At 43.7% G+C, this 26713-nt stretch overlaps 5 protein-coding genes and 1 long non-coding RNA gene across 6 annotated transcripts; all 6 read right to left on the bottom strand.

The window, feature by feature from the left end:
* Positions 1-9486: 9486 nt before the first annotated feature.
* Positions 9487-25824, bottom strand: LOC127308152 (uncharacterized). The gene is made up of 4 exons (XR_007856305.2): positions 25508-25824; positions 25329-25385; positions 24743-24836; positions 9487-9648 (listed from the first exon to the last, which is right to left on the bottom strand). It is a non-coding gene; the product is annotated as an uncharacterized lncRNA (long non-coding RNA).
* LOC139832179 (chlorophyll a-b binding protein, chloroplastic-like) lies at positions 9717-10708 on the bottom strand. Its single transcript, XM_071821823.1, has one exon. The coding sequence runs from the start codon at positions 10629-10631 to the stop codon at positions 9831-9833; it is 801 nt and encodes a 266-aa protein (XP_071677924.1). The 5' UTR covers positions 10632-10708; the 3' UTR covers positions 9717-9830.
* Positions 12328-13291, bottom strand: LOC127308150 (chlorophyll a-b binding protein, chloroplastic). The gene has a single exon (XM_051338922.2). The coding sequence runs from the start codon at positions 13242-13244 to the stop codon at positions 12444-12446; it is 801 nt and encodes a 266-aa protein (XP_051194882.2). The 5' UTR covers positions 13245-13291; the 3' UTR covers positions 12328-12443.
* On the bottom strand, positions 15044-16031 carry LOC139830009 (chlorophyll a-b binding protein, chloroplastic-like). Its single transcript, XM_051338919.2, has one exon. The coding sequence runs from the start codon at positions 15960-15962 to the stop codon at positions 15162-15164; it is 801 nt and encodes a 266-aa protein (XP_051194879.2). The 5' UTR covers positions 15963-16031; the 3' UTR covers positions 15044-15161.
* Positions 18384-19399, bottom strand: LOC127308147 (chlorophyll a-b binding protein, chloroplastic). Its single transcript, XM_051338920.2, has one exon. The coding sequence runs from the start codon at positions 19300-19302 to the stop codon at positions 18502-18504; it is 801 nt and encodes a 266-aa protein (XP_051194880.2). The 5' UTR covers positions 19303-19399; the 3' UTR covers positions 18384-18501.
* LOC127308149 (chlorophyll a-b binding protein, chloroplastic) lies at positions 22299-23286 on the bottom strand. Its single transcript, XM_051338921.2, has one exon. It carries the CDS (start codon positions 23208-23210, stop codon positions 22410-22412), a length of 801 nt encoding a protein of 266 aa, XP_051194881.1. The 5' UTR covers positions 23211-23286; the 3' UTR covers positions 22299-22409.
* Positions 25825-26713: the final 889 nt, after the last annotated feature.

Below are 26713 nucleotides of genomic sequence, written 5' to 3'. Positions count from 1 at the left end.
TTCTGCCCGATTTCCTTGCCTTTTTCTCTGTCTTTTCCCCCAACGGGTATATTTGCTTCCTAGCTATAAATAGACCTTTCTTCCACCTTGAGCACACCACTTCTTCCCTTTCTCTCACCTCCATTGTTGCATTTGAAGAAGTTGCTCTCTCTCTTGTCCCCCCCCCCCAATGATTCTTGCTCATTCTTGAGGGATCTAAGAGAGGAGATCTAGATCTACACTTCCACCAAACCATTTCTTCTCTAAGTGAGGGAATCTCTTGGGATCTAGATCTTGGAGTCTTTGGTTGACTTTCCCCCTTGTTCTTCCTCTCCAATCTTATCCTAGCATTCGTTGCTTTGGTGGGATTTGAGTGTGAAGGACTTGAACACCTCCGGTGTTCTTGCTTTGCATCATTGCATAGTGTTGAGCTCTCCACCACGATTTGCTCGAGTGAGAGACCGTGATCTTGTTACTCTTGGAGGGTGACCTCCTAGTTGGCTTGGTTGGTATCCCGGTGATCTCTTCGTGGAAGATTGTGAAGGGGCCCGGGCTTCTCCTTCGTGGAGCTTGTGAAGTGGTTGTGGAGCTTGCCATCTCCGGAGCAGAGGAAAAGCTAACCATAAGGAAAGGGCCATTATCCTTCGTGGGTGTGGTTCGGAGAATAGGGTGAGCCTTCGTGGCGCGGGGAATCCTTCGTGGGACCTCCACTCCTCCAAACGTGACGTACCTTCTTGCAAAGGAAGGGAACACGGGAATACATCCTCGTCTCCGCGTGCCTCGGTTATTTCTATACCGGAGCACTCTTTCCTTGTGATAGCCATCGTGCTTGAAGTACATATATCTTGCTATCACTTGTGCTACATATATCTTGTGCCTATCTTGCTTAGCTCTAGTTGCTATTGTTACACTTAGTTGAGATTAGCATATTTAGGGTTTGTGCTTGTAAACTAAATGATAGTTTAATTCCGCATTATTACAAGACAAATCCGCAAGAGTTTCTAATTGCCTATTCACCCCCCCCCCCCCCTCTAGGCGACATCTCGATCTTTCAATTGGTATCAGAGCAAGGTCTCTCCTTGTTTAAGGCTTCACTGCCTTGAGAGTAAAGATGTCGGCTAGTATAGTGCACAATGACACACTTGTCTTTAATGGCACAAATTATCTTTTGTGGTGAAATTGCTTGCTTTGTAATCTTCGGACCTTGTGTCCACATATAGAGCAATTTCTAGATGTCGGTTTTTCTCCTCCGATGGATTCTCAAAATCTATCTTTAGAGGATGAGAAAAACTTACATCTTGAAGCTCAAGTATCTAATGAGCTTTTATTCTCCTTGATACCCGATTTTCGTAGATTCTTGATATATATAAAGCGAAAATCGTCTCATGAGATGTGGATCAAGCTTAAGGAAATGTTTGGTGGATCCACTTCTCAATTGGTCGGTGGTGACTCCGAGGAGCTCTCTTCCCCTTCACATCATGAAGAGCTCCAAGTTGCTTTCACCTCCGGTCGTGATGAGTTATCATCTTCTTCCACTTCACCAACGTGTAGCAAGACACGAGGTAATGATATGGTGAGTGGTGAGGAAAATTGCAATGTTGATATTGTGCTCAATAGTGATGATTCTTCATCTCTATCCCATTGTAATGCTTCCTCTTTGGACTTAAACACATCTAGCATTGAAAATAACCTACATGCTTGTGTTGATAGTCCTTGCATATCATGTGTAAATTGCTTACATAGATCTCATGATGATATGCTTACCTTGTCTTGCTCCCATAATCAAAATACTTATATTTCCTCTAGTTGTTTGTTGACTAACAATGTAGAGGAAACCGAACACTCTATGGATCAAGACATGTTTTCAAATGAGGATTCAAGAATATCTTCATCTTCATCCTCCGGTATGCACATGTGCCTTATGGCAAATGGATCAAAGGTATCTCCTACTTTGACTCCTAACACTTCCTCTAATGACGAGAGTGATGATGATGATAATGATGAAGAATGTAATACCTTGGTGCATAATATGGCAACGATATATGCTTCTCTTCATGGTAATAAAGAAGCTCGTGCTAATCTCGAACACTCTATGGATACCTTGAATAAATATAGGGAAACCATAGTGGAGTTGGAGTCCCATGTTGAAAATGGGGAAATGAGATTCACTCTTCTCAAGCATGAGCTAAAAGATGAGAAGCATACTAATTTTATGCTTACACAAAAAATTGAATCCTATGAGTTTGAAAATGAAAAATCTATTGTTGATGCTTGTGCTACTAACTCTAATTCTTGTGAAGCATCTACCTTAGAGGAGAATGTTGAGCTAAGGGCTCAACTTGAGTTGCTAACTAGCAATTATAGAGAATTGTAAGAAAGTCATAAAAAGCTCTCAAGCTCTCATGATGATCTTCTAATTTCCTATGATGGGCTAAAATTAGCTCATGAGGCAAGTATCACTAAGGTAACATCTTGTGAGCCTCATATGGATGTTAGCACAATCTCTACTACAAATGCTATATTGCCATGTGCTAGTCCTTGTAATCCATCTAGTCAAACTAGTGATACACCTTGTGTTGGATTACTCATTTTGCCTTGTTGCTCTAACAATGAAGCTTCTACTTCCTATAGTACTTGTATTTCTACTAACCATGTAGAGGAAATAAAAGAGCTCGAGGCCCAAGTCCTTTCTTTGAAGAAAGACTTGGAAAGGCGTCATGAAGGGAAATCCGCACTTGACAGGATGTTGAGTGTGCAACAATCCCCCAATGACAAGAGTGGACTTGGATTCAACTCCAACAACAAGAACAAGTCCAAGAGAAAGAGCAACAAGAAGAAGGGCCAAGATAAAGTCGATGATCCGGCCAAGTTGGTTTGCTTCAAGTGCAAGGTTGAAGGGCATCATGTTAGATCATGCCCATTGAAGAAGAAGAAGCACTTGAGCGAGAAACAACAAGGGAAACGGCCACAAGGTCAAGGTCATGCTCGACCTCAAGTTGAAGATAGGCCACTTCCCAAGAAGAATCAAGATATTGTTCCCCAAGAGAAGAAATCAATAAAGAAGAGAAAGGGGAACACTTGCTACTTATGTCATGAGAAGGGGCACTTTGCCTCTTCTTGCTTAGATGGTACCTTATCTAACCCTATAATTGTTGATAATGATTATTCTCTAGGGAAGGATAAGGATGGCAATGTGTTTGCCAAGTTTGTTGGAACTGAAAGTGGTTTCAAGAAAAGAACCATTTGGGTTGCCAAGCCTATTGTGACTAACCTCTTAGGACCCAACTTGGTTGGGGACCAACAATCTCAAACTTGATCAATAGGTACAAGTGGAGGGCATTGGAGACTTGGCTACTTCATGAAGAATTAAGGGATCTTCATATATTATATTTTTACCAAGCCAAGTCGTATGGATTATCATCTATATCTTATATCCAATGTTCCTCTTTGCGGTAACTTATACTTCAACTCTTCATGTTTATTGTAAGTTACTTGCCCCTTTGCATGTTTGGTTTTGTACCAAATATGTGTATGTATGTGTTGTGCCTTACTTGCCTATCTTGTGTATTCAAGTATGTTTGTTTGACTCATCATATACTTGTGTATTGTTTTGAGCCTAATGGATCTTGATGATATCTTATTTGGCTCTCTTTGAAGTGATTAATGGAACATCCCATTTTGGGGGAGTGATATGCTTTGTGCATCTCTCTTTCTTTAAAATGTGTGTACATGGGTACCACCACTTAGTATTGATATTGCAAGATTATCTAGTCACTATGTGGTGTGTCATACTCATGAGAAATTCAAATTCTAAATATCCATTAATCATCTCTAGTCGAATTTTAGTTGACTCTTGTTTAGAAGAAATGTTTTATCACATTATGGGGGAGTAATATGTTTTGTACATATCACAAGCCTATAAAATGTGAACATATGAGGTTATGCCACTTAGAGTTGATGCTCTTAATTATCTTGTTCCTAGGTGGCATGTTTGCTCAAACAAGCTCCATTCCTAATAAAAATATTTTATTACTCATCTTGTGGGCTCTCGTTTGAATAAGAAATTCTTGGTGCGGTTTTTCCTCAAATACATATCTCTATATCTTATTTGGGACACCGTTTGCTTCAAGTTATTCTAATCATTGCCGTGCGTGATTTTGTGACTAGTTGAAGTTATCAAGAATCTTCATCCGTGCATAGTGCTTAATTCTATATACTTATTCTATGCCTTTTATTGTGAAGTTGATCCTTACTATCATTGTCAATACTCCACCGGAAATTATTTCCAATATACTCATTGTCTTTGACAATTGATAACCTTGTATGTGGTTGAATTTTTGGATCATCTTCACCTTGGATTGTTTCTTACTTCCTCATTTTATTTCCAAGAAATCTTTGTTGCTCCCATATGTCTTCCTTGTCCCTTTGAAAAATCTTTTGATAAATCCCCTTGATTCATATCAAGTGTTTGTTTTGGAAAATATACCTTTTCCTTATGGTACATTGTTCCATTGTGAAAAGTGTAGTGGGTTTGGTTTATTTGTTCGAACCTTGCTCCTTTGGGAGTTTTGCTATCTCATTCCTTCTTTTATGCGTTATTTGGTAAATGAGATAAATCTTTGAGCATGTTTGTTTTATTTCATCCTTTATGCTCAATGGTTTCTTCTTAGTTCATTTGTTGAACTTTGTTGAACAAATCTTTTGAGATTTGCTTCTTAGATATAATTTGGACAACAAATTTGTTTTGTGGCACCTCTATGCCTTATTTAATTCTTTTGGTGTTTTGTCCAAAGTATATCTTTCTTGGATCTTTAAAAAGTTTTGGTGCATGCTTATATGTAATTTGTTTATACTTGTAGCATGCTTGCTTTCTTGTGATCCATTATGTAGGATATACTCCATCAAATCCTAAATGGCTAAGATGTGCATGAAATTCAAATTTCATCTAAATATGCACATGTTTATATGGAGTGTGTCCTATATATTGTGGTTAGTCTAACCATGTTGGACCCAATAAGTTTGGGGACCAAGATGTACTTGAATGATGTTTTAGGTACATTGGAGATGCAATGGAGGCTTGTCTCATCTATAAGGAAGGTGTTGTCACCATATGAGAATTGGAGTCAAGCTAGGATGATCGATGAACTCTTATCTGCTACATCAAGCCATTGCTATCTCGGTAACAAGTATCTTATTCATGCATTCTCATATAGCATCCAACCTCTTGTAGGTTGTATCTTGGCATGAAATTATTTATTTCAAAATATTGCGGTTCCTGAAAAACCCTTTTAAAAGTAAAACTTCTTATTGAACATTTGAGTAATTTGAGAAGATGCATATGATAGGTTATATATATATATCATATTTTATGATTCACCTATCACAAATATGCCCTCTAGCAATTTATTGCATATCAATTCCTCAAAGAGCTCTTGTGTGCAATATTGATGAATTTGTGAAATAAATCCGTATTTGTGATACTTGTTGCCTTTCTCAAAACACTCCAACTAGCTCTACTTCCCTTATTGTTAGTTGTAATGTTTTTGAGATCTAACTTGGTTGAAGCTCATTCATATACCATAAGTGAAAATTAGAGCCATAGGCTATATATGCTTCCTAAGCAAACATCTTTGGTATATTTTATGACTTCATTTTGGATATCTAGTCTTATTTATTTTGTTAACCTCTTGTGTGTGCATGTTTCTTTATGGATCATTTTGTCCACTTTAGAAACTTATATACATAAGAGCGTTAATCCATCACCTTGATATCCTTGTTCTGTGCCAACTATCTTCTTATCCTTTTGATTTTAGTGTTATTGGTAAAGAAGATTTATGAGTGCTTGGTTTATTTGTTTTTCTTCATGCACTCATATCTCGTAATTGTTGGACTCAAATTGTTCTTGATAAGCATATTCTCTTTATCTTTGTTGTGTTCTAAATGATATATAGGGAGTGAGGATTCCATGTTTGTGCATATTGTATTCAAATGCAAACATTATAAATTGTGCACGAACCTTGGGGAGCTTTCTTATTTTTAGAGCATTATATCTCTCTTATCATGATATCTTTGTTTGTCCAATTGGATCTTTGATTGCTTGCTTTACTTGTTGAAGCTCATTTCACCATGTTATCTTTATGCCTTTGATCCTCAATATAGTTTGACTTCCTTCAAGTATTCATCATTGGATATGTGCACTTGATTCCACTCAAATTATGAGAAGTGCACACTTTGGGGACACATTATATTGGCCTTCTAAATTTTTCACCCATTTTGACAATCGATGCCAATGGGGGAGAAGTTTAGAGGGTTTAAGGGAATGATTTTATACTTAAGCTTGGTTTGTGCTTAAGTGTTTTGCCGCTCATGCATTCCATATTTATATGCCTTGCATGGTTGTATATATATAGTGGAAACTATCCCAAAGGTTAATCTTGACAATATATGCAATGAATTCATGTTCATCACACGTGCATACATTGTGGGGGAGTTTTCTCTATATATATTGGTTCTACTCACATCTCTTGCATTTGTTGTAGTTGTGTGAGTAGAGCCGGTTTTGATATGGGCTAGTAGCTTTGTGTTACTTGACCATATCAAATACAATCTCTTGTATACAACTTATTCTCGGATAAGTTGCGTACTTGTTTCTAATATTCATTATATAAACCTTCTTATTGTGGTTGTCATCAATTACCAAAATGGGGGAGATTGTAAGGGTACATTGCCCCTATGTGTGGTTTTGGTAATTAATGACAACCCCTATGGACTAATGTTTTCATTGAGTTTATATCCATAGGTACTACTTGCTCTCCATGTGTTGGATTCAAGTATGGATGCCATGAAGATAAAGGTATACCTTGTGTATTGGCATCAAGATCATCGGTATGAAGATATATATGTGATATGATCAAGAAGAAAAAATGAAGATGAAGTTCTTATGTGGAACTCAATATTAGCCATGCTCTATATTATGTGAGTATGAGAAGATACAAGGTTGAGTTGGGCAAGTTCAACATGAGTATCTTGAGTGGATCACATGCTTGAAGCTTGTCGTCCATTTGGTGATAATGGACATGTGAAGATGTGCATCAATGGAGATTTCCCATCATAGTGTATGGGGGAGCATTTGTGAGTCTTCACGAAGCAACATTGGTCAAGTGAGGCATTCCGGCTTAGTGAAGCTTGAAGAGTTATCATCAAGATCAAGCGGGATGCGCAAGGCAAAGGTATGGCCTTGCTAGGTTTTCCTTTTACCGGTCTCAAGGTGGATGTTGGGAGACCGGATTATAGGATAGATAGCCGCACTATTAAGAGGGGCTTTCGGTTGAGTAACTTGATCACATCGTCTTAGAGAGCTCAATCCTTTGCATACTTTGCATATCCTTATTTCTTCTTGGTGTTTCTCTATGTGAGGTTCTTGAGCTTGTTGCTAGCTTTACAACAAGCCCAAGTTCATCGAAAACGGAGTTCGCATGCATCTTCTATGGCGTTTTCCAGGTTGGGTAATTTTACCGGTTATTCATGATATAAGGTTCTACCTTTTATATTCATGATAAAATTCCCTTCTACAGATTCTTGAGTTTGCACTTTTTATAGGATAGCATTTGTCGTTATCTTCCAAACGAAATTAGTTTCATGTCAATCGGAGTTCGGGAGCAATAGTTATTAAAGAAAAAGGAAAAAGAGAAAATATAAAAGAAAAAAAAGAAAAAGAGGAGGAGGGGCCGCCGGTTGGCCGCCCGGCCTGCCAGGCCATGCGCCGGCCCAGCCGGCCAGGTCCGGGCGCCAACCGGACCGGGCGCCAACCGGCCCGAGCGCCGGCCTAGTCCGGCTCCCTCCCGGCCCAACCGGAGCTCCACCGGGCCGCCTCTCGCCGAAGGCCCACGCGGCCTGCGCCCCCGACCGCCCCGCGCGCCTGTGTGTGTGCGTCGCCCCGTCCGGTCGGTGGGCCGGCCCGATCGGACGCCTGACCGGCCTCCCCAGCCCAGGCTCCGGTCGGCCGGCCGGCTGGCCGGCTGGGCTGTGTTTTCTGCCCGATTTCCTTGCCTTTTTCTCTGTCTTTTCCCCCAACGGGTATATTTGCTTCCTAGCTATAAATAGACCTTTCTTCCACCTTGAGCACACCACTACTTCCCTTTCTCTCACCTCCATTGTTGCATTTGAAGAAGTTGCCCTCTCTCTTGTTCCCCCCCCCCCCCACATGATTCTTGCTCATTCTTGAGGGATCTAAGAAAGGAGATCTAGATCTACACTTCCACCAAACCATTTCTTCTCTAAGTGAGGGAATCTCTTGGGATCTAGATCTTGGAGTCTTTGGTTGACCTTCCCCCTTGTTCTTCCTCTCCAATCTCATCCTAGCTAGCATTCGTTGCTTTGGTGGGATTTGAGTGTGAAGGACTTGAACACCTCCGGTGTTCTTGCTTTGCATCATTGCATAGTGTTGAGCTCTCCACCACGATTTATTCGAGTGAGAGACCGTGAGCTTGTTACTCTTGGAGGGTGACCTCCTAGTTGGCTTGGTTGGTGTCCCGGTGATCTCTTCGTGGAAGATTGTGAAGGGGCCCGGGCTTCTCCTTCGTGGAGCTTGTGAAGTGGTTGTGGAGCTTGCCATCTCCGGAGCGGAGGAAAAGCTAACCATAAGGAAAGGGCCATTATCCTTCGTGGGTGTGGTTCGGAGAATAGGGTGAGCCTTCGTGGCGCGGGGAATCCTTCGTGGGACCTCCACTCCTCCAAACGTGACGTACCTTCTTGCAAAGGAAGGGAACACGGGAATACATCCTCGTCTCCGCGTGCCTCGGTTATTTCTATACCGGAGCTCTCTTTCCTTGTGATAGCCATCGTGCTCGAAGTACATATATCTTGCTATCACTTGTGCTACATATATCTTGTGCCTATCTTGCTTAGCTCTAGTTGCTATTGTTACACTTAGTTGAGCTTAGCATATTTAGGGTTTGTGCTTGTAAACTAAACGATAGTTTAATTCCGCATTATTACAAGACAAATCCGCAAGAGTTTCTAATTGCCTATTCACCCCCTCTCTAGGCGACATCTCGATCTTTCAGTTTCTTGTGACAATCTGTCCCGAGCAACATAAATCCTTTCACAGGTCATTGGAATAGCCATTTTTGGTTCATACTACTGCTAGATTCTTACAAAGAGTTTTTTTCATGGTGAATCTTCTGTTTTATGGTGACTACCCTTAGAGTCAACCAGCATGCAGTTGCTGCTTATTTCTCATGACTGGTGTTCTCTGTTTCCCGAATGTTTGATTTGCAGATCTGTTCTTACTCCTTTTTTTTCCTTGATCAATGTCTATCCGTCCCTGAATTGCTCTAACCATACAATAAAAATGCACATATATCTGAAACCAAACGATGCAGTCATTTCACATCTATCTTGCTTTTATGCACTCACACTTTTGTTGCAAACAACGAAAGAAAATCATGGCCCAACGCAGTTGTTGGATGAAATTGGACGGCCTGGATACAGAGCAGCCTCTCATGATTCACTAGCAGTGCAGAAACTAATTCCATTTCTGAACTTGTGTTCTTGCCTCAGCTACAGCTGTTTCTTAGTAGAAAGCAAAGAAACACCGCCTCAGTTTCAGTGAATTGTTGCGGTGGAGACAGTTCAGCAACAAAAGGCATACAAATCTCAGTAGCATATCTGCAAAAGGATGCCACAAATTCTTTCAGCATATCTGCAAAAAATGGCTGGGAATGTGCAAACATGGATAGTGGGAGAATCTCGCACTTTACATAAAATTATCGTAATTTACATCGTGGTTGTACAAACAAGACTACACAACATCACAGTTCACTGGGCCGATAGTCTCCTAGAGACTTCAGTTATTTGCCGGGGACGAAGTTAGTGGCGAATGCCCATGCGTTGTTGTTGACCGGGTCAGCAATGTGGTCAGCAAGGTTCTCTAGTGGGCCCTTGCCGGTGACGATGGCTTGAACAAAGAAGCCAAACATCGAGAACATGGCGAGGCGACCGTTCTTGAGTTCCTTGACCTTTAGCTCGGAAAATGCCTCGGGGTCGTCGGCCAAGCCGAGAGGATCAAAGCTGCCACCTGGGTAGAGCGGGTCAATGATCTCACCAAGTGGGCCGCCAGCAACGCGGTATCCCTCAACGGCACCCATGAGTACAACCTGACAGGCCCATATAGCTAGGATGCTTTGTGCATGGACGAGGCTAGGGTTGCCTAGGTAGTCGAGGCCACCCTCACTGAAGATCTGGGAGCCAGCCTTGAACCAAACAGCCTCGCCAAACTTGATGCCATTGCGGGCGAGCAGCTCAGGGAAGACACAACCCAGTGCCCCGAGCATGGCCCAGCGACTGTGGATCACCTCCAACTCCCGGTTCTTCGCGAAAGTCTCGGGGTCGGCAGAAAGTCCAGCGGTGTCCCAGCCATAGTCACCTGGAAACTCACCAGTCAGGTAGCTCGGGGGCTCACCTGAGAGCGGACCAAGGTAGAGCACGCGGTCGGCACCGTACCATGGGCTTCCAGAGGAGACCTGCTTAGCCTTCGCTGAAGTCTTGCGCATCGTAATGCGGGACTCGCCGAAAAGTGTGGAAGATGGTAGATTCTTCACTACCTTTCCAGCATAAGTCGAGGAGGAGAGGGACATGGTGGTGGTCGCCATTGGAGTGGTAAGACCTGTGTCTCCTGTTTGTTCTCGAAGAGAGGTGTAAATGTGGAGATGGATTGAGATGATACGAGGGAGCGGTATTTAAGGGAGCGGAGCCGGTGACAGATGGGATTGATTTGTTGCATATTGTAAGAGCTGAAGATAAACATAGATAGGGAGAAAAATCTTGAGCAACGATGCAATTGGTGCTGGCGATATCTCTTCGTCTGGGAACACTTGGCGCAGTCAGAGCCAGGAATTGAGTTGTGGGCTTTGTGGCTAGGACTGGCTATGAGCCTATGACTAGGATCTGCTTGGAGACGGCTGATTGGATCATGTGGTGACTTATATCTTATAATGCACTGTTGGCGCGCAACAAAATAGTGAACAAATTCTTCTCTACTGGAAGCAGTTCATGCAAGTTTGCTGCCAGAAATTGTCCATGCTCATAAACAATAATACGGTGAAAATGCGGACATAGAAGTGTACTTGCACATCAAGCATGTTTTGTAAGATCAGAACTGAAAATTTTAGCCGTGATAATGCCGCAGTTCATTCTAGAGAAGAGAAGCTAATTAATGCACGTAGATCTGTGGTGAACTCATTCTAGGCTGTCCTTGCTTCAAAGTTGGATATTCTCTACTCTGCATTCACTTCATCCATAGATAAAAATAAAATCACACCTGACGGCTTTGGAAGGCCAAAGCCAATCTTGTATCGATTCGCATGACACGATATGTAATATGAATGGATTATGGATAAATATGCATATATATTTCTACATAATTTACTCTGGGCTCAGTGGCTATATGATGTATCTTTACCATCTCCATTAAATATTTGAAGACTACAATGGAGATAAAGAAGAAGATTCTAGCTTCAAAGTAGCTATATATTTTGCACATGGAAGTTATTCAAAATACTGTAATAGTACTACATAAAAACAAACAGAATACAGTCTTGAGTCATGACCAGCCATGTAATCTGCCTGCTTTTTCAGTCAACACAAAATTTAATGCTTCAGTTAGTCTCATGGGGATATTCTTCCTGACAGCTTCCAGCTTGTGTCGAGGGAGGGAGTCTCTGAATGTCTGAAGACATTTACTTATATCCAAATTTTGTTAGTCAACAACCTAATTTTGACTTGCTTATGTTATTTTGCCTCAGGTTTATTGAAGCAAGCGTGCGATTCAAAATCAAGAGAAGTGTCGACACCAAGTAGGTGGAGCAAGTGCCACATCATGTACGCCTGCTCCGGGCATCTAGGCACACGGGACAAGATGCTTGCCGCTGTAGAGGAAAAGCTCCACTGCCGGTGTTTGGAGTTCCTCAGAAATGGAACGACCCAGGTTCTGGGTGTGAACTGCTATGACACTCTTGGGTTGGTACTTTTGATCCGTCTTCCAACGGCTGAATCAACCTCTCAGGTTTTGATTGCAATGCAAGATGCAAGTGAATACAGAGCAGCCTCTCACGAATCACTAGCAGTGCAGAAACTAATTCCATTTCTGAACTTGTGTTGTTGCCTCAGGAACAGCTGTTTCTTAGTACAAAGCAAAGAAACACCGCCTCAGTTTAAGTGAATTGCTTTGAAGTGGAGAAAGTTCAGCAACAAAAGGCATATAGATCTCAGTAGCATATTTGCAAAAGGATGCCACAAATCTTTCAGTAGCAAATCTGCAAAAAATGGCTGGGAGTGTGCAAAAATGGATGGTGGGAGAATCTCGTGCTTTACATAAAATTCTCGTAATTTACAACGTGATTGTACAAACAAGACAACACAACATCACAGCTCACTGTGCCGATAGTCTCCTACACACACCTCAGTTACTTGCCGGGGACGAAGTTAGTGGCGAATGCCCATGCGTTGTTGTTGACCGGGTCAGCAATGTGGTCAGCAAGGTTCTCTAGTGGGCCCTTGCCGGTGACGATGGCTTGAACAAAGAAGCCAAACATCGAGAACATGGCGAGGCGACCGTTCTTGAGTTCCTTGACCTTTAGCTCGGCAAATGCCTCGGGGTCGTCGGCCAAGCCAAGAGGATCGAAGCTTCCACCTGGGTAGAGCGGGTCAATGATCTCACCAAGTGGGCCACCGGCAACGCGGTACCCCTCAACGGCACCCATGAGCACGACTTGGCATGCCCAAATAGCGAGGATGCTTTGTGCGTGGACGAGGCTAGGGTTGCCGAGGTAGTCGAGGCCACCCTCACTGAAGATCTGGGAGCCGGCCTTGAACCAGACAGCCTCGCCAAACTTGACGCCATTGCGGGCGAGCAGCTCAGGGAAGACACAACCCAGTGCCCCGAGCATGGCCCAGCGACTGTGGATCACCTCCAACTCCCGGTTCTTCGCGAAAGTCTCGGGGTCGGCAGAAAGTCCAGCGGTGTCCCAGCCATAGTCACCTGGGAACTCACCAGTCAGGTAGCTTGGGGGCTCACCTGAGAGTGGACCAAGGTAGAGCACGCGGTCGGCACCGTACCATGGGCTTCCAGAGGAGACCTGCTTAGCCTTCGCTGAAGTCTTGCGCATCGTAATGCGGGACTCGCCGAAAAGTGTGGAAGATGGTAGATTCTTCACTACCTTTCCAGCATAAGTCGAGGAGGAGAGGGACATGGTGGTGGTCGCCATTGGAGTGCTAAGACCTGTGTCTCCTGTTTGTTCTCGAAGAGAGGTGTAAATGTGGAGATGGATTGAGATGATACGAGGGAGCGGTATTTAAGGGAGCGGAGCCGGTGACACATGGGATTGATTTGTTGCATATTGTAAGATCGAGCTGAAGATAAACATAGATAGGGAGAAAAATCTTAAGGTTCGATGCCATTGGTGCTGCAGATATCTCTTCGTCTGGGAACACTTGGCGCAGTGAGAGCCAGGAAATGAGATAGTTGTGGGCTCTGTGGCTGGGAGGGGCCGTTACTAGGATCTGCTCCTGCTCTTGAGACGTCTGATTGGGTCACGTGATGAGTAACTAGGATAATGCTGGATTTAGATGCAACAAAAGAGTGCAAAACTTCTCCGCTGGAATCAGTCGATGCAAATTTGCTTAGAATTTGTCTATGCTTAGACACTTTAATGCGGTGATAATGCAGACACAAAGTACTTGCACATGAAACATGTTTTCTGGTATCAGAACTGAATTTTTTTGGATGTGCACTTTCAATAAATAAATATCTTTAAGTAGTTTTACACAATATTTTTCTAGCTTAGTTGCTACATGCTGAATGTTTATTCCTTCCGTTAAACATTTCAAGGCTATAATGGAGATTTTAAAAAAAAGATTTTAGCTTCAAGGTCACTATATATGTTGCACCAGGAAGTTTTTCAAAATTCTGTACACCTAGATAAAAGCAAACACAATGCAGTCTCAACCAGCCATGTAATCTGCCTGCTTTTTCAACCAAAACAAAAAAAAACTCTTTGTTGTTATGCGTACCCTCTGGTTCAGTTAGTTTCATGGGGATATTCTTGGTGACATCTTCTAGCTTGTGTTGAGAGGGATAGTCTCAGAAGACATTTACTTATCCAGATTTGGTTAACCCACCAACTAATCTCGAGTTGCTTATGTTCTTTTGACAAGGCGCGTGATTCGACATTTGAGTGTGGTGTCGACCAGTCGACATGAGAAGCTCCTTTATGTTGAATAGCCCAGCTACTGTTAGTTTTCTTTCAGTTTCGTCAGGTTGGACAGTTAGTCTATTAGTGTTTTCAGCTAAGCTCCTTAGGATCGACATGGAGCACGCCCCAGTCATGGGATAGCACGATTCAGTCAGAGACATGGCAAAAGCCACAACACGTTTTTGTTTCGATTCTGAAAAAAGAAGAAGGAAAGAACAGAAAATGCAGCTGGTTGAACGCTGCACGAAAGAAAACCTCTCGTGTACTTCAACTCTGGTGGGTCGAGTTCAGGCCTACAATTTACAATATCTGCTGGAGATCGACGCCAGCTAGGCTGCGTGCTCCATGCTGTCAAGCCGCGCGAGGAGGTGGAGCAGGTGACACGGAGTGGCCGGCTGCTCGCCGGCATCCAGGCGCACGGTGCCGAGGTGCGCGCTGCTGTAGTGGACGAGCTCCGACGCGGGTGTTGGAGTTTCACAGAAGTGGAACCACTCAGGTTCTTGGTGCTTTTGATCCGTCAACCAACGGCTCGATCAACCTCTCAGGTTTTGATTACAACGTTAGATGCAAGTATACAGATCAGCCTCTCACGAATCACCCGAAGTGCAGAAACTAATTTCAGTTATGACTTCTGTTGCTGCCTCAGCTTCAGCTGTTTCTTACCGTAGAAAGCAAGAGACACCGCCTCGCTTTCAGTGAGCTTTGAAGTGGAGAAAGTTCAGTAACAAAAGCATTTAAATCGCAAGGATGCCACATATTCTTTCAGTAGCATATATCTGTAAAAAAATGGCTGCAAGTATGCAAGACATGGATGGCGGGAAAATCTCACACTCAACATAAAATTCTAGTAATTTACATCGTGGTGGTACAAACAAGACTACACAACATCACAGTAGTTCAGTGTGAGGATAGTCTTCAAGACACCCGCAGTTACTTGCCGGGGACGAAGTTGGTGGCGAATGCCCATGCATTGTTGTTGACGGGGTCGGCGATGTGGTCAGCAAGATTCTCTAGTGGGCCCTTTCCTGTGACAATGGCTTGAACAAAGAAACCGAACATCGAGAACATGGCAAGGCGGCCGTTCTTGAGTTCCTTCACCTTTAGCTCGGCGAACGCTTCAGGATCATCAGCCAGGCCGAGAGGGTCGAAGCTGCCGCCCGGGTAGAGGGGGTCAATAATCTCACCAAGTGGGCCGCCGGCAACGCGGTACCCCTCGACGGCACCCATGAGCACGACCTGGCATGCCCAAATAGCAAGGATGCTTTGTGCGTGGACAAGGCTTGGGTTGCCGAGGTAGTCAAGGCCACCCTCACTGAAGATTTGGGAGCCGGCCTTGAACCAGATGGCCTCACCGAACTTGATGCCATTGCGAGCAAGCAGCTCGGGGAAGACACAACCGAGTGCCCCGAGCATGGCCCAACGACTGTGGATCACCTCCAACTCTCGGTTTTTCGCAAAAGTCTCGGGGTCTGCGGACAGTCCGGCAGTGTCCCAGCCATAGTCACCGGGGAACTCACCGGTTAGGTAGCTTGGGGGCTCACCAGAGAGTGGACCGAGGTAGAGCACGCGGTCGGCACCGTACCATGGGCTACCGGAGGAGGCCTGCTTAGCCTTCGCTGCAGTCTTACGCATCGTCATGCGGGCCTCGCCAAAAAGTGCCGATGATGGCACATTCTTCACTACCTTTCCTGTGAAGGTCGAAGAGGAGAGAGACATGGTGGTGGCCGCCATTGGAGTGGTAAGACCGGTGTCTCCTGTTTGTGTTCTCAAAGAGAGAAGTGAATGTGGAGATGGTTTGAGAGGATATTAGTGGTGATATTTAAGGGAGAGGAGCCGGTGACACATGGGATTGATTTGTCGTATATTGTAAGAGTTGACAAGATAAAGATAGATAGGGAGTAAAATCTTGAGCTACGATGCCATTGGTGCTGCCGATCTCATCGTCTAGGAACACTTGGCGCAGGCAGATCCAGGAATTGAGGTGTGAGCTTTGTGGCTAGGACTTGCTGTGACTAGGATCTTGGAGACGGCTGATTGGATCACATGATGAGTAAGATTGTAAACAGATCGGATCATATCGAATTTTTCTCATACCATATCCTTTACAACATGTTTTCTGGGATTCGCATCGGAGCGGATGTTGGCCTGTTACGGATATATCGGACTGCGGATCAAATCGAAAGCAGAGCGAACTCGGGCCGGAAACAAAAATAGACGGATAAATACCCTCATGGGCAAACAATTATAGTTCTTGCAAAACTTAAGAGGGATATAAGCTTTCATCCTTTTTTGAGTCACTTAGTTAAAAGAATAGAGAGATAACTTAGGCTAAAACTTAAGCATTGATGAGATGGTATAAATATAAGCTAACTAATTGAACCATCGGTCTACCATGGTAAAAAATTAGAGCTCGACATGTTCGCGAACTGAACTCCGTAACTCAATGACTCTCTGAGATTAACATTGGCTTTTGACTAGATAATTGGTTTATCCGGTTTAAGACGTTTGTATAATCCTAATTAATTTTTGGATAATTCATATCCGCGTGCTATTTGATGTACCATATCCTATACTGTATCCGGGGTGCCATTTCGGAATCGGATATCCTTATTCGCTGGATTATTTAAAATCGGATACGTATACATTGATAAGAATTCAGAGCTGGATCCGGCGCGGAAATTATCCTATCCACTTACCCCCGTATCCCATCCACTTACCCCCAAACGGTTGGCGTGCAACGAAGAAAGAGTGAAAAAATTCTTCTCTGCTGGAAGTAGTCCATGTAAATTTGCTGACAGAAAGTATCCATGGTTACAAACAATAATGCGGTGAAACTGTGGACAGGAAAGTACTTGCACGATGCACATCAAGCATGTTTTCTAAGATCACAACTGCAAATTTTAGCCGTGACAATGCAGCATTTCATTCTAGAGGAGAAAAGCTAAGTGCTGCAAGTAGATCTGTGGCAACTCATTCTAAGCTGACTTCGCTTCAAAGTTGGATTTTATCTACTCTACATTCACTTCATCCACAGATAAAAAAGAATCACACCTGGCGGCTTTGGAAGGCCAATGCCAATCTTGTGCTGATACGCATGGATCGGTCGGTAATATGAATGAATTATGGATAGATACGCATATCTATTTCTACATAATATTTTCTGGGCTCTGTGGCTACATGTTTTATGTTTATTTTCTTGATTAAACATTTGAAGGCTGCAATGGAGATAAAGAAGATTCTAGCTTGAAAGTCGCTATATATTTAGTACATGGAAGTTATTCAATATAATGTACTAGTACTACATAAAAACAAACAGAATACAGTCTTGAGTCATGACCAGCCATGTAATCTGCCTACTTTTTCAGTCAACACGAAATTGAATGCTCTGTCGTTATGCTCATGGGAATATTCTTGCTGAGCTTCCAGCTTGTGTTGAGGGAGGGAGTCTCTGAAAATCTAAAGACATTCACTTATATCCAGAGTTTGTTAGTCTACCAACTAATTTTGACTTACTTATGTTCTTTTGCCACAGGACTACACTGGACCAGGCGTGTGATTCGACATTAATAGTATCAACATCGAGGAGATGGATCTCTCAAAAAAAAAAAAAAAACATCAAGGAGATGGAGCAGGTGCCACGGTGTGGATGGCTGCTCGCCGGCATCCAAGCGCACGGGCCAAGATACACGCTACTGTAGAGGACAAGCTCCAACGCCGGTGCTTGGAGTTCCTCAGAAATGAGAACGACTCAGGTTCTTGGTGTGGACAGTTCTGTCACTCTAGGGTTGGTGTTTTTAATCTGTCAGCGTCAGCCAATGGCTCGATCGACCTCTCAGGTTTTGATTGCGACGCAAGACACATGTGAATAAAGATCAGCCTCTCACAAATCACTATCAGTGCAACAACAAATCCCATTTCTGAACTTCCGTTACTGCCTCAGCTTCAGCTGTTTCTTAGTTGAAAGGAAGAGGCACCACGCCACCACCTCAGTTTCAGCTGTTTCTTAGTTGAAAGGAAGAGGCACCACCTCAGTTTCAGTGAATTACTTTGCGGTGGAGAAAGTTCAGCAAATCAAAGGCATATAAATCGCAGAATGCCACGTTCATTCGGTAGTATATCCGCAACAAATGATTAACTTGATGCAAGGCATCGTAGTGGGAAAATCGCACAATGTGTTTGCACAAACTTCTCGTAATTTACATTGTGGTTGTACAAACAAGACTACCGGGCATCACGGTTAACCGTGAGGATAGTCTCCAAGGCACTTCATTTACTTGCCAGGGACGAAGTTGGTGGCAAAAGCCCATGCGTTGTTGTTGACAGGGTCGGAGATGTGGTCAGCAAGGTTCTCTAATGGGCCCTTGCCGGTGACGATGGCTTGAACAAAGAAACCGAACATTGAGAACATGGCGAGCCGACCGTTCTTGAGTTCCTTCACCTTTAGCTCGGCAAACGCTTCGGGATCATCGGCTAGGCCGAGAGGGTCAAAGCTTCCACCCGGATAGAGCGGGTCAATGATCTCACCAAGTGGGCCGCCAGCAACGCGGTACCCCTCGACAGCACCCATGAGCACGACTTGGCATGCCCAAATAGCGAGGATGCTTTGTGCGTGGACGAGGCTAGGGTTGCCGAGGTAGTCGAGGCCACCCTCACTGAAGATCTGGGAGCCGGCCTTGAACCAGACAGCCTCGCCAAACTTGACGCCATTGCGGGCGAGCAGCTCAGGGAAGACACAACCCAGTGCCCCGAGCATGGCCCAGCGACTGTGGATCACCTCCAACTCCCGGTTCTTCGCGAAAGTCTCGGGGTCAGCGGAAAGTCCGGCGGTGTCCCAACCATAGTCACCGGGAAACTCACCTGTTAGGTAACTTGGGGGCTCACCAGATAGCGGACCGAGGTAGAGCACGCGGTCGGCACCATACCATGGGCTACCAGAGGAGACCTGCTTTGCCTTCGCCGCAGTCTTGCGCATCGTAATGCGGGCCTCGCCGAAAAGTGTGGATGATGGGAGATTCTTGACTACCTTTCCAGAGAAGGTCGAGGAGGAGAGGGACATGGTGGTGGTCGCCATTGGAGTGCTAAGACTTGAGTGCAGGCACTGCTTGCGTCTCCTCTATGCTTTCTCCAAGAGTGGTGTGAATGTGGAGATGCTCTAAGAGGATACGAGGAGGTGATATTTAAAGGAGTGGATTGACACATGGGATCGATTTGTTGCATGAGCAGGGAAGATAATGATAGTTTTTTTTTAAAAAAAAAAAGAGAAGATAAAAATTGTTAGGGAGAAAAATCTTGAGTCTCGATGCCATTGGTTCGTGCTGCAGGCTGCAGATATCTGAACACTTGGCGCAGTCGGAGCCACAAAATGAGATAGTTGTGGGCTTTGTGGCTAGGAATATGGCTATGACTAGGATCTGCTTGGAGTCGACTCATTGGATCACGTGATGAGTGAGATGTTCTGATAATGCACGGTTCGCATGCAAGAAAAGAGTGCAAAATTTCTTCTTTGCTGGATCCATATACAAGTTTGCTGACCAAGTAAAAAAAAAGTATACAAGTTTGATGACAGAAATTGTCCGGGTCTATACAAACATTAATGCGGTGATAATGCTGGCAGAAAAGTACTTGCACTTGCACATCATGCATGTTTTCTGAGATCAGAGTTGAAGAAAATCTAACCGTGACAAATTTCTGGAGTTAAGCAGTGCTGAAAATGTATGTGGTGAACTCATCTTTATCGAGAAAAAAAAAGTGGTGAACTAAGCTAATTAACCTTGCTTTGAAGTGTGATATTCTCTCTTGTACTTTTGAATCCAAAGATGAAAGAACAAACACCTGATGGCTCTGAAAGACCTATGCCAATCTTGTGTTGATTCGCATGGCTACATGTACGTACTATTAATGCATAAATATGCATATCTAATTTTACACAATATTTTTCTGACTCATGGCTACATGTTCTATTTTTATTCTTTTGATTAAACATATTGTAGCTAAAATGGTAAAGAAGTAGATTGTAGTTTCAAAGAAGAAACTCTAAACGGAGGCCGAACTCCAGGTAGCCCTTTATTTTCAAAAAGTTCAAAAACCATATTTTAAATTTTCAAAAAATTCTGAAAAAAGCTTGGATAATCCAGGATGTAAACTTACTCTGTATTTTAGGCTACACAACATTTGCAGAAGTGTCGATTTAAATATACTGAACGGTGCATATTTCAAAACTATAAAACTTGACATGTTTTTAACTTTTCATGCAGCCCTGAATATAAAGAATTTAAAATTGGGATTTTGCATGCTTATAGGATGCGCCATTGACTACAACTAATTATTTTTTGAATTATCTAGGTCTTATAAATATAGCTTTTATATTTTTGAAGATAAAGGATTCCCTGGAGCTATGCCTCCATTTGTCCACTCTTGTTGCAAATTCACTGTATATACACATGGATGTTTTTCAAAATAATGTATTCTTACATAAAATCAAACACAATAATGCAGTCTTGACTAACCATGTAGTTTGCTTGCTTTTTTTACCAACACGAAATTAAAATGTTCTGTCCTCATGTCCTCGTGGGATATTTTTTCACCAGATGCAAGTGAGATCCCATCAAAATCTCTCTTAAAGTTTATTTTGAGATTTATAGTTCAAAATTCGACAGAAATTTTAAACTAGAACTCATAAAAAGAATTATAAGTGAGACTTTGGTGAAACCCACTTGACACCTTAAGCCTGTGTTGTGGGCGGCGGAGCAGGTGCGAGCTGCTGTAGAGGACGCGCTCCACCGCCGGTGTTAGGGGTTCCTCAGAAATGGAACGGCTCCGTTTCGTGGTGTGGAGTACCAGAGTGTGGACAGCTCTGTTACTCTCAGGTTGCTGAACCAACGACTCGATAAACCTCTCTAGTTTTGATTACAGCATAAGACCCAAGTGAATATAGATCAGCCTCTCAGTTACAAGACAGAAACTATTTCCTTTTCTGAATTAGTTCTGTTGCTGACTCTTTCTAAGTACTCTCTCTCTCTCTCTCTCTTTTACTAAATATAAGGCGTTTTTCTTAGTACTCTCTAACAAAGTATAAGACATTTTAACAGTTTAATTTGAACTCCAAAAATATCTTGTATTTAAAGATAGAGGTAATAGAAAGAAAGAGACACCGCCTCAGTTTTAGTGAATTGCTTTGCGGTGGTGAAAGTTCTGCAATAAAAGGCATATAGTTTGCAAGCATACCACATATTTATTCAGTAGCATATCTGCAACAAATGACTAAAGTGATGCAAGGCATGAGTGGCATAGTCAATATGCATATCTAATTCTACACAATATGCTTCTGGGCTTAGTGGCAACATGTTGTATATTTATCATCTTGATTAAACATTTAAAGGCTATACAATGGAGATAAAGAAGAAGATTCTAGGATCAAGTCGCTATAAATGTTGCATGTGGAAGTTTTTCATAATGCTGTAGCCCTACATATAAACCAAAAAAATGCAGTCTTGAGTCTTCACCAGCCATGTGATCTGCCTGACATTTCAACTAACACAAATTTATGCTCTGTTGTTATGTCTGCCCTCTGCTTCAGTTAGTCTCATGGGGATATTCTTGCTGATAGCTTCTAGATTGTATTGAGGGAGGGAGCCTCTGGAAGTCTGAAGACATTTACATACATCCAGAGTTTGTTAGTCTACAACCTAATCTTGACTTGCTTATGTTCTTTTGCCTCAGGTCTACTAAACCAGGCGTGTGATTCAACATCAAGAGTGGTGTCCGACATCGAGGTGGTGGACCAGGTGCCACAGTGTGGGTGACTGCATGCCGGCATCCAGGCGCACAGTGCCTGAGGTGTGCGCTGCTGCAGAAGACGAGCTCTGACGCCGGTGTTTGGAGTTCCTCCGAAGTGAAACTTCTCAAGTTCTTGTTGTGGACTTCTCTGTGCCTCTGTCACTCAGTTTCGGTGAATTACTTGCCGTGGAGAAAGTACAGCAGAAAATGGCATAGAAACGCAAGGATGCCACATATTCTTTCAGCAGCATAACTGCACAAAATGGCTGGATTGATGCTAGACATGGATCGTGGGAAAATCTCACACTTTACATAAAATTCTCTTAATTTACATTGTGGTTGTACAAACAAGACTACACAACATCACAGTTCACTGTGAGGATAGTCTCCAGGACACCTCAGTTACTTGCCTGGGGCGAAGTTGGTGGCGAATGCCCATGCGTTGTTGTTGACGGGGTCAGCGATGTGGTCAGCGAGGTTTTCTAGTGGGCCTTTGCCAGTGATGATGGCTTGAACAAAGAAACCAAACATCGAGAACATGGCGAGGCGACCGTTTTTTAGTTCCTTCACCTTTAGTTCGGCAAATGCCTCAGGGTCGTCAGCCAGACCGAGAGGATCGAAGCTGCCACCTGGGTAGACCGGGTCAATGATCTCACCAAGTGGGCCACCGGCAACACGGTACCCCTCAACAGCACCCATGAGCACGACCTGGCATGCCCATATAGCGAGGATGCTTTGTGCATGGACGAGGCTAGGGTTACCCAGGTAGTCGAGGCCACCCTCACTGAAAATCTGGGAGCCTGCCTTGAACCAGACAGCCTCACCGAACTTGATGCCATTGCGGGCTAGAAGCTCAGGGAAGACACAACCTAGTGCCCCAAGCATAGCCCAGCGACTGTGGATCACCTCCAGCTCCCGGTTCTTTGCGAAAGTCTCGGGGTCAGCGGACAGTCCGGCGGTGTCCCAGCCATAGTCACCGGGGAACTCTCCAGTTAGATAGCTCGGGGGCTCACCGGAGAGCGGGCCGAGGTAGAGCACGCGGTCGGCGCCATACCATGGGCTACCAGAGGAGACCTGCTTAGCCTTTGCTGCAGTCTTGCGCATTGTAATGCGGGCCTCGCCGAAAAGTGTGGACGATGGCAGATTCTTCACTAACTTTCCAGCAAAGGTAGAGGAGGAGAGAGACATGGTAGTTGTCGCCATTGTAGTGGTAAGACCGGTGTCTCCTGTTTGTGTTCTTCAAGAGAGGTGTGAATGTGAAGATGGCTTGAGGGGATACGGGGAAGTAGTATTTAAAAGCGGGGATCAGCGGAATCGGTGACACATAGGATTGATTTGTTGTGACAGCTGACAAGATAAAGATAGATAGGGAGAAAAATCTTGAGGATTGATGCCATTGGTGCTGCAGATATCTCTCCGTCTCGGAACACTTGGCGCAGTCAGGGGCCAGGTAATGAGATACTTGTGGGCTTTGTGGTTAGGATTGGCTGTGACTAGGATCTGCTCCTGCTTGGAGATGTCTGATTGGGTCACGTGATGAGTGACTAGGATATTGCAAGATTGCATGCGACAAAAGAGTGCAAAAGTTTTCTTCTCTGCTGGAAGTAGTCCATGCATGCAAGTTTGCTGACAGAATTTGTCCACGCTTGCAAACATTATTGCGGTAATAATGCCGACAGTAAAGTACTTGCACATCAAGCATGTTTTCTTATATCAGAACTGAAAAATATGGCCATGCATTAATAATGGATAAATCTAGTTTTACACATTATTTGTGTGGGCTCAATGGCTGCATGCTCTTTTTTCAGGAAACGAGGATTACCCGGCCTCTGCATATGTATTATTCATTGTTCAAAATTAACGCGAAAGCAGACATCGACATTGAACAAGTCAGACCCAAATAAAGGAAAAAACCCAAGGCTGTATGCCTCTCGCGACAGTAACTTCACTGGGTTACCACTAACTCTATGGTAAAAGACCGAAACAAACAAAAAGTACACCAGACCTTCACCAAGCCTTTGAGAAGGGACCGCCACACCTGCGCCGATGATGACGAGTCCAACCATAAGTTGGTCAAGGAATTTTCATCCCCAAAGTCAAGCTTCAAAACACCACATTCAACAAGGGCACGACGCAAGCATGGGTCGGCATTGCCTGAATAGTGGAAGTCACTGACATCCCATGCCGTCACGCTTCCAGTTACTGTCGCACCACCTTCGATCGAGCAGCAACAGACATGACATGATGCCTCTGGGGGTACATCGTGCGTAGCACCTGCCTGCAATAGGCATTACTTGGCGCATCCGCATGAGACGCCGTTCTTAGCACCTGCTGGCCAGATATGACTTGGCACGGGGGTCTTGTCCCTATGTTATCCTTACTTCACGGATTGGGGTATGGTTGCACGATAAATACATGAAATACCCCATAATCTCTGTCCCCAGCCGTCGGCAATTATTCTCTAAAACTTCATGTTCCACGATTTTATCTAGAACAGCCTTTGTAATTAGACTCATTGCTCTAAACTACTCGCATGTGATATTATTCCTAGGCTTTCAAAGTAAACATGACCAACGGAAGCAATCAGGCTTATCGGTGTTAGGCATTAGCTAATTGCATGCCATTCAATATTAGCATGGTAATTAACTAGCATGCAGGAAAACAAATAATGAAGCTAATAAATATGTATCATATGTGGCATGTAGGACTATCATGGACAAGGAAACGTGACTTGCCTACTATCCCGCAATCGTTATGGTCTTCCGACCGAGGGTCGTCTTCACCTTGAAACTCCTCCTCGTACACGTGTCCGTAGTTATAGTGTCCTTTCTGCAAAAGGTTCAAACACAAATAATGTCAAGCTCACAAAATGCAAGATAGTAGGAATAAAATTTAAATAAATCTGAAACTTGAACTCAAAAGGAGATGAAAAAGAAGTGAATTCTGGTTTAGGTAGAAGAAAGGGGGAAATAGGGATTTATGCTATTGGGTTGAGATGTGTAAAATGCTTTAGATTTAGTGGTCGGGAATTTGATTGGTGGTCTGGTGTTTAATTGGATTGGGCTAAAAGGAAAAGGAAATGCTAGCTGGGCTAGCAAGGCTCAACACAGATCTTCTCGTTGATCAAGTTCAGACGAACAGTGAGTTTAGTTCAAGTTCAGAAGAAACAGAGCACTTTGGCTGCTACGAATTACGTCGCCGGCGAGACTCGCCAGCGGTAAGCAAGTGTATGAGCGTGATCAGGAAATCATGGGGGGTCCATTTTTCATAACAAAAGCAGGCCATGGCAGGGTCTTGGCTGCTCATTGGGCATTGGTATACCTGTAGCTCATGAAGAAGAAGATGGCTGCTCCTAGAAAGCAACAGGAATCAAAACAGCTGCATTGGGGTGATTATAAACATTAGGGAGAGAGTTCAGATGGAAGAAACTAAGTAAGTGAAACTCTGAAATGTGAATTTATAAGATGGGGGAAGACACGGTTCAGCTAGACGTTAGTCACCTGAGGCGGTTCCAGCGGATGCGAATGAACCTGCCGATGCGAATCTTCCAGCGTAGCATCGTCGTGGCGCCGTCGGGCAACTCGGCAGCATGTGCGCGTGCTTGAGCAGAGATGAGATAGTGCGGCACTGAGTGAGAAGCGAGGCGGTTCGCGCGAGCGTGCGGGGTGGCGCGAGGCTACAGCGACGCGTGGCTCTGCAGTCCTCTTTTGCACGTCGGCGGCGTGGCGTCCGAGAAGTGTGGCGGCGGCGACGGCGGCGACGGCGGCGGAGCTCTGGACTACAGCGGCGGCGACTTGATCGAGGGGTATTCACTGGCTCGTTCATGGGCTGCTGGGCCACGCAAAAAGAAGACATAAAAAAGGAGAACGGCCTAAAGAGAGAAATGGGCTGCAAGAGTGATAAAACAAGGTTCGTTCAAAAAAAAAAGTGATAGAACATGGAAGAAAAACTTTCAATTTGCAAAGGGCATTGCTGAGTGTTCCCGGGGATCAAATGATAAACCCCGATATCCAGGGTCCAGGGTCCACTGAGCAACATGTGTCGCAGTAATCCTTAATTTCGCTTTTGCTATCACTAGTATGAATGCCCGTACGTTGTCGTGGGTACTCAAATTTTATTTCTCAGTGAACATATATAATTTACAACTCACTAACAAATTTAAAACAAATCAGCTACATCATAACGTACATAAATTTCCCTATGGTATGTGAAGTAAAAGATATCTTATTAATCATCATTTCAACACAAAAAGATATCTTATGAAACATCATTTCAATATCAGCACCACTTCGCAAAGTGAAAAAAAAAGACAATACCCCAACATATTATGTAGATATGCACTATATAATAATCAACAATAAAATGTTTTCACGACCTTTATATTTTATATAAATGCCGACCCACGGGTAAAAAATTCTAAAAAAGATACAAAACTTAACCATGGATTCTGAAAAGTGTTTCTTCAGGTTGTGTTGTATGGTTTGGCATGGAGTTGGAAAAGCGGTGGTTGTATTCAAATAGTTAAATGTGCATGCATTGTCACGGGCATCAAAAATTATCTAGAAAAACAATAAAATTATTGCTATATATGGCGATCTCAATGGAACTTGATTTTTAAGTATATCATACTGAACATTTGCTTTTCTTCTTGGCTACGATCACTATCATCCTTCTCTCTTTCTGCATTGTTTCTCTTGATGTCGATA

This window comes from Lolium perenne, chromosome 6 (genome assembly GCF_019359855.2).
Source record: "Lolium perenne isolate Kyuss_39 chromosome 6, Kyuss_2.0, whole genome shotgun sequence".
NCBI lineage: Eukaryota > Viridiplantae > Streptophyta > Magnoliopsida > Poales > Poaceae > Lolium > Lolium perenne.
The sequence above is the reverse complement of the archived record's forward strand: the minus strand, read 5'-3'. Positions and strand labels throughout refer to the sequence as shown.

Excerpts from the sequence above, each read along its gene's own strand:
- LOC139830009 (XM_051338919.2), bottom strand. The coding sequence starts at position 15,962 with ATGGCGGCCACCACCATGTCTCTCTCCTCTTCGACCTTCACAGGAAAG.
- LOC127308149 (XM_051338921.2), bottom strand. The coding sequence starts at position 23,210 with ATGGCGACAACTACCATGTCTCTCTCCTCCTCTACCTTTGCTGGAAAG.
- LOC139832179 (XM_071821823.1), bottom strand. The coding sequence starts at position 10,631 with ATGGCGACCACCACCATGTCCCTCTCCTCCTCGACTTATGCTGGAAAG.
- LOC127308150 (XM_051338922.2), bottom strand. The coding sequence starts at position 13,244 with ATGGCGACCACCACCATGTCCCTCTCCTCCTCGACTTATGCTGGAAAG.
- LOC127308147 (XM_051338920.2), bottom strand. The coding sequence starts at position 19,302 with ATGGCGACCACCACCATGTCCCTCTCCTCCTCGACCTTCTCTGGAAAG.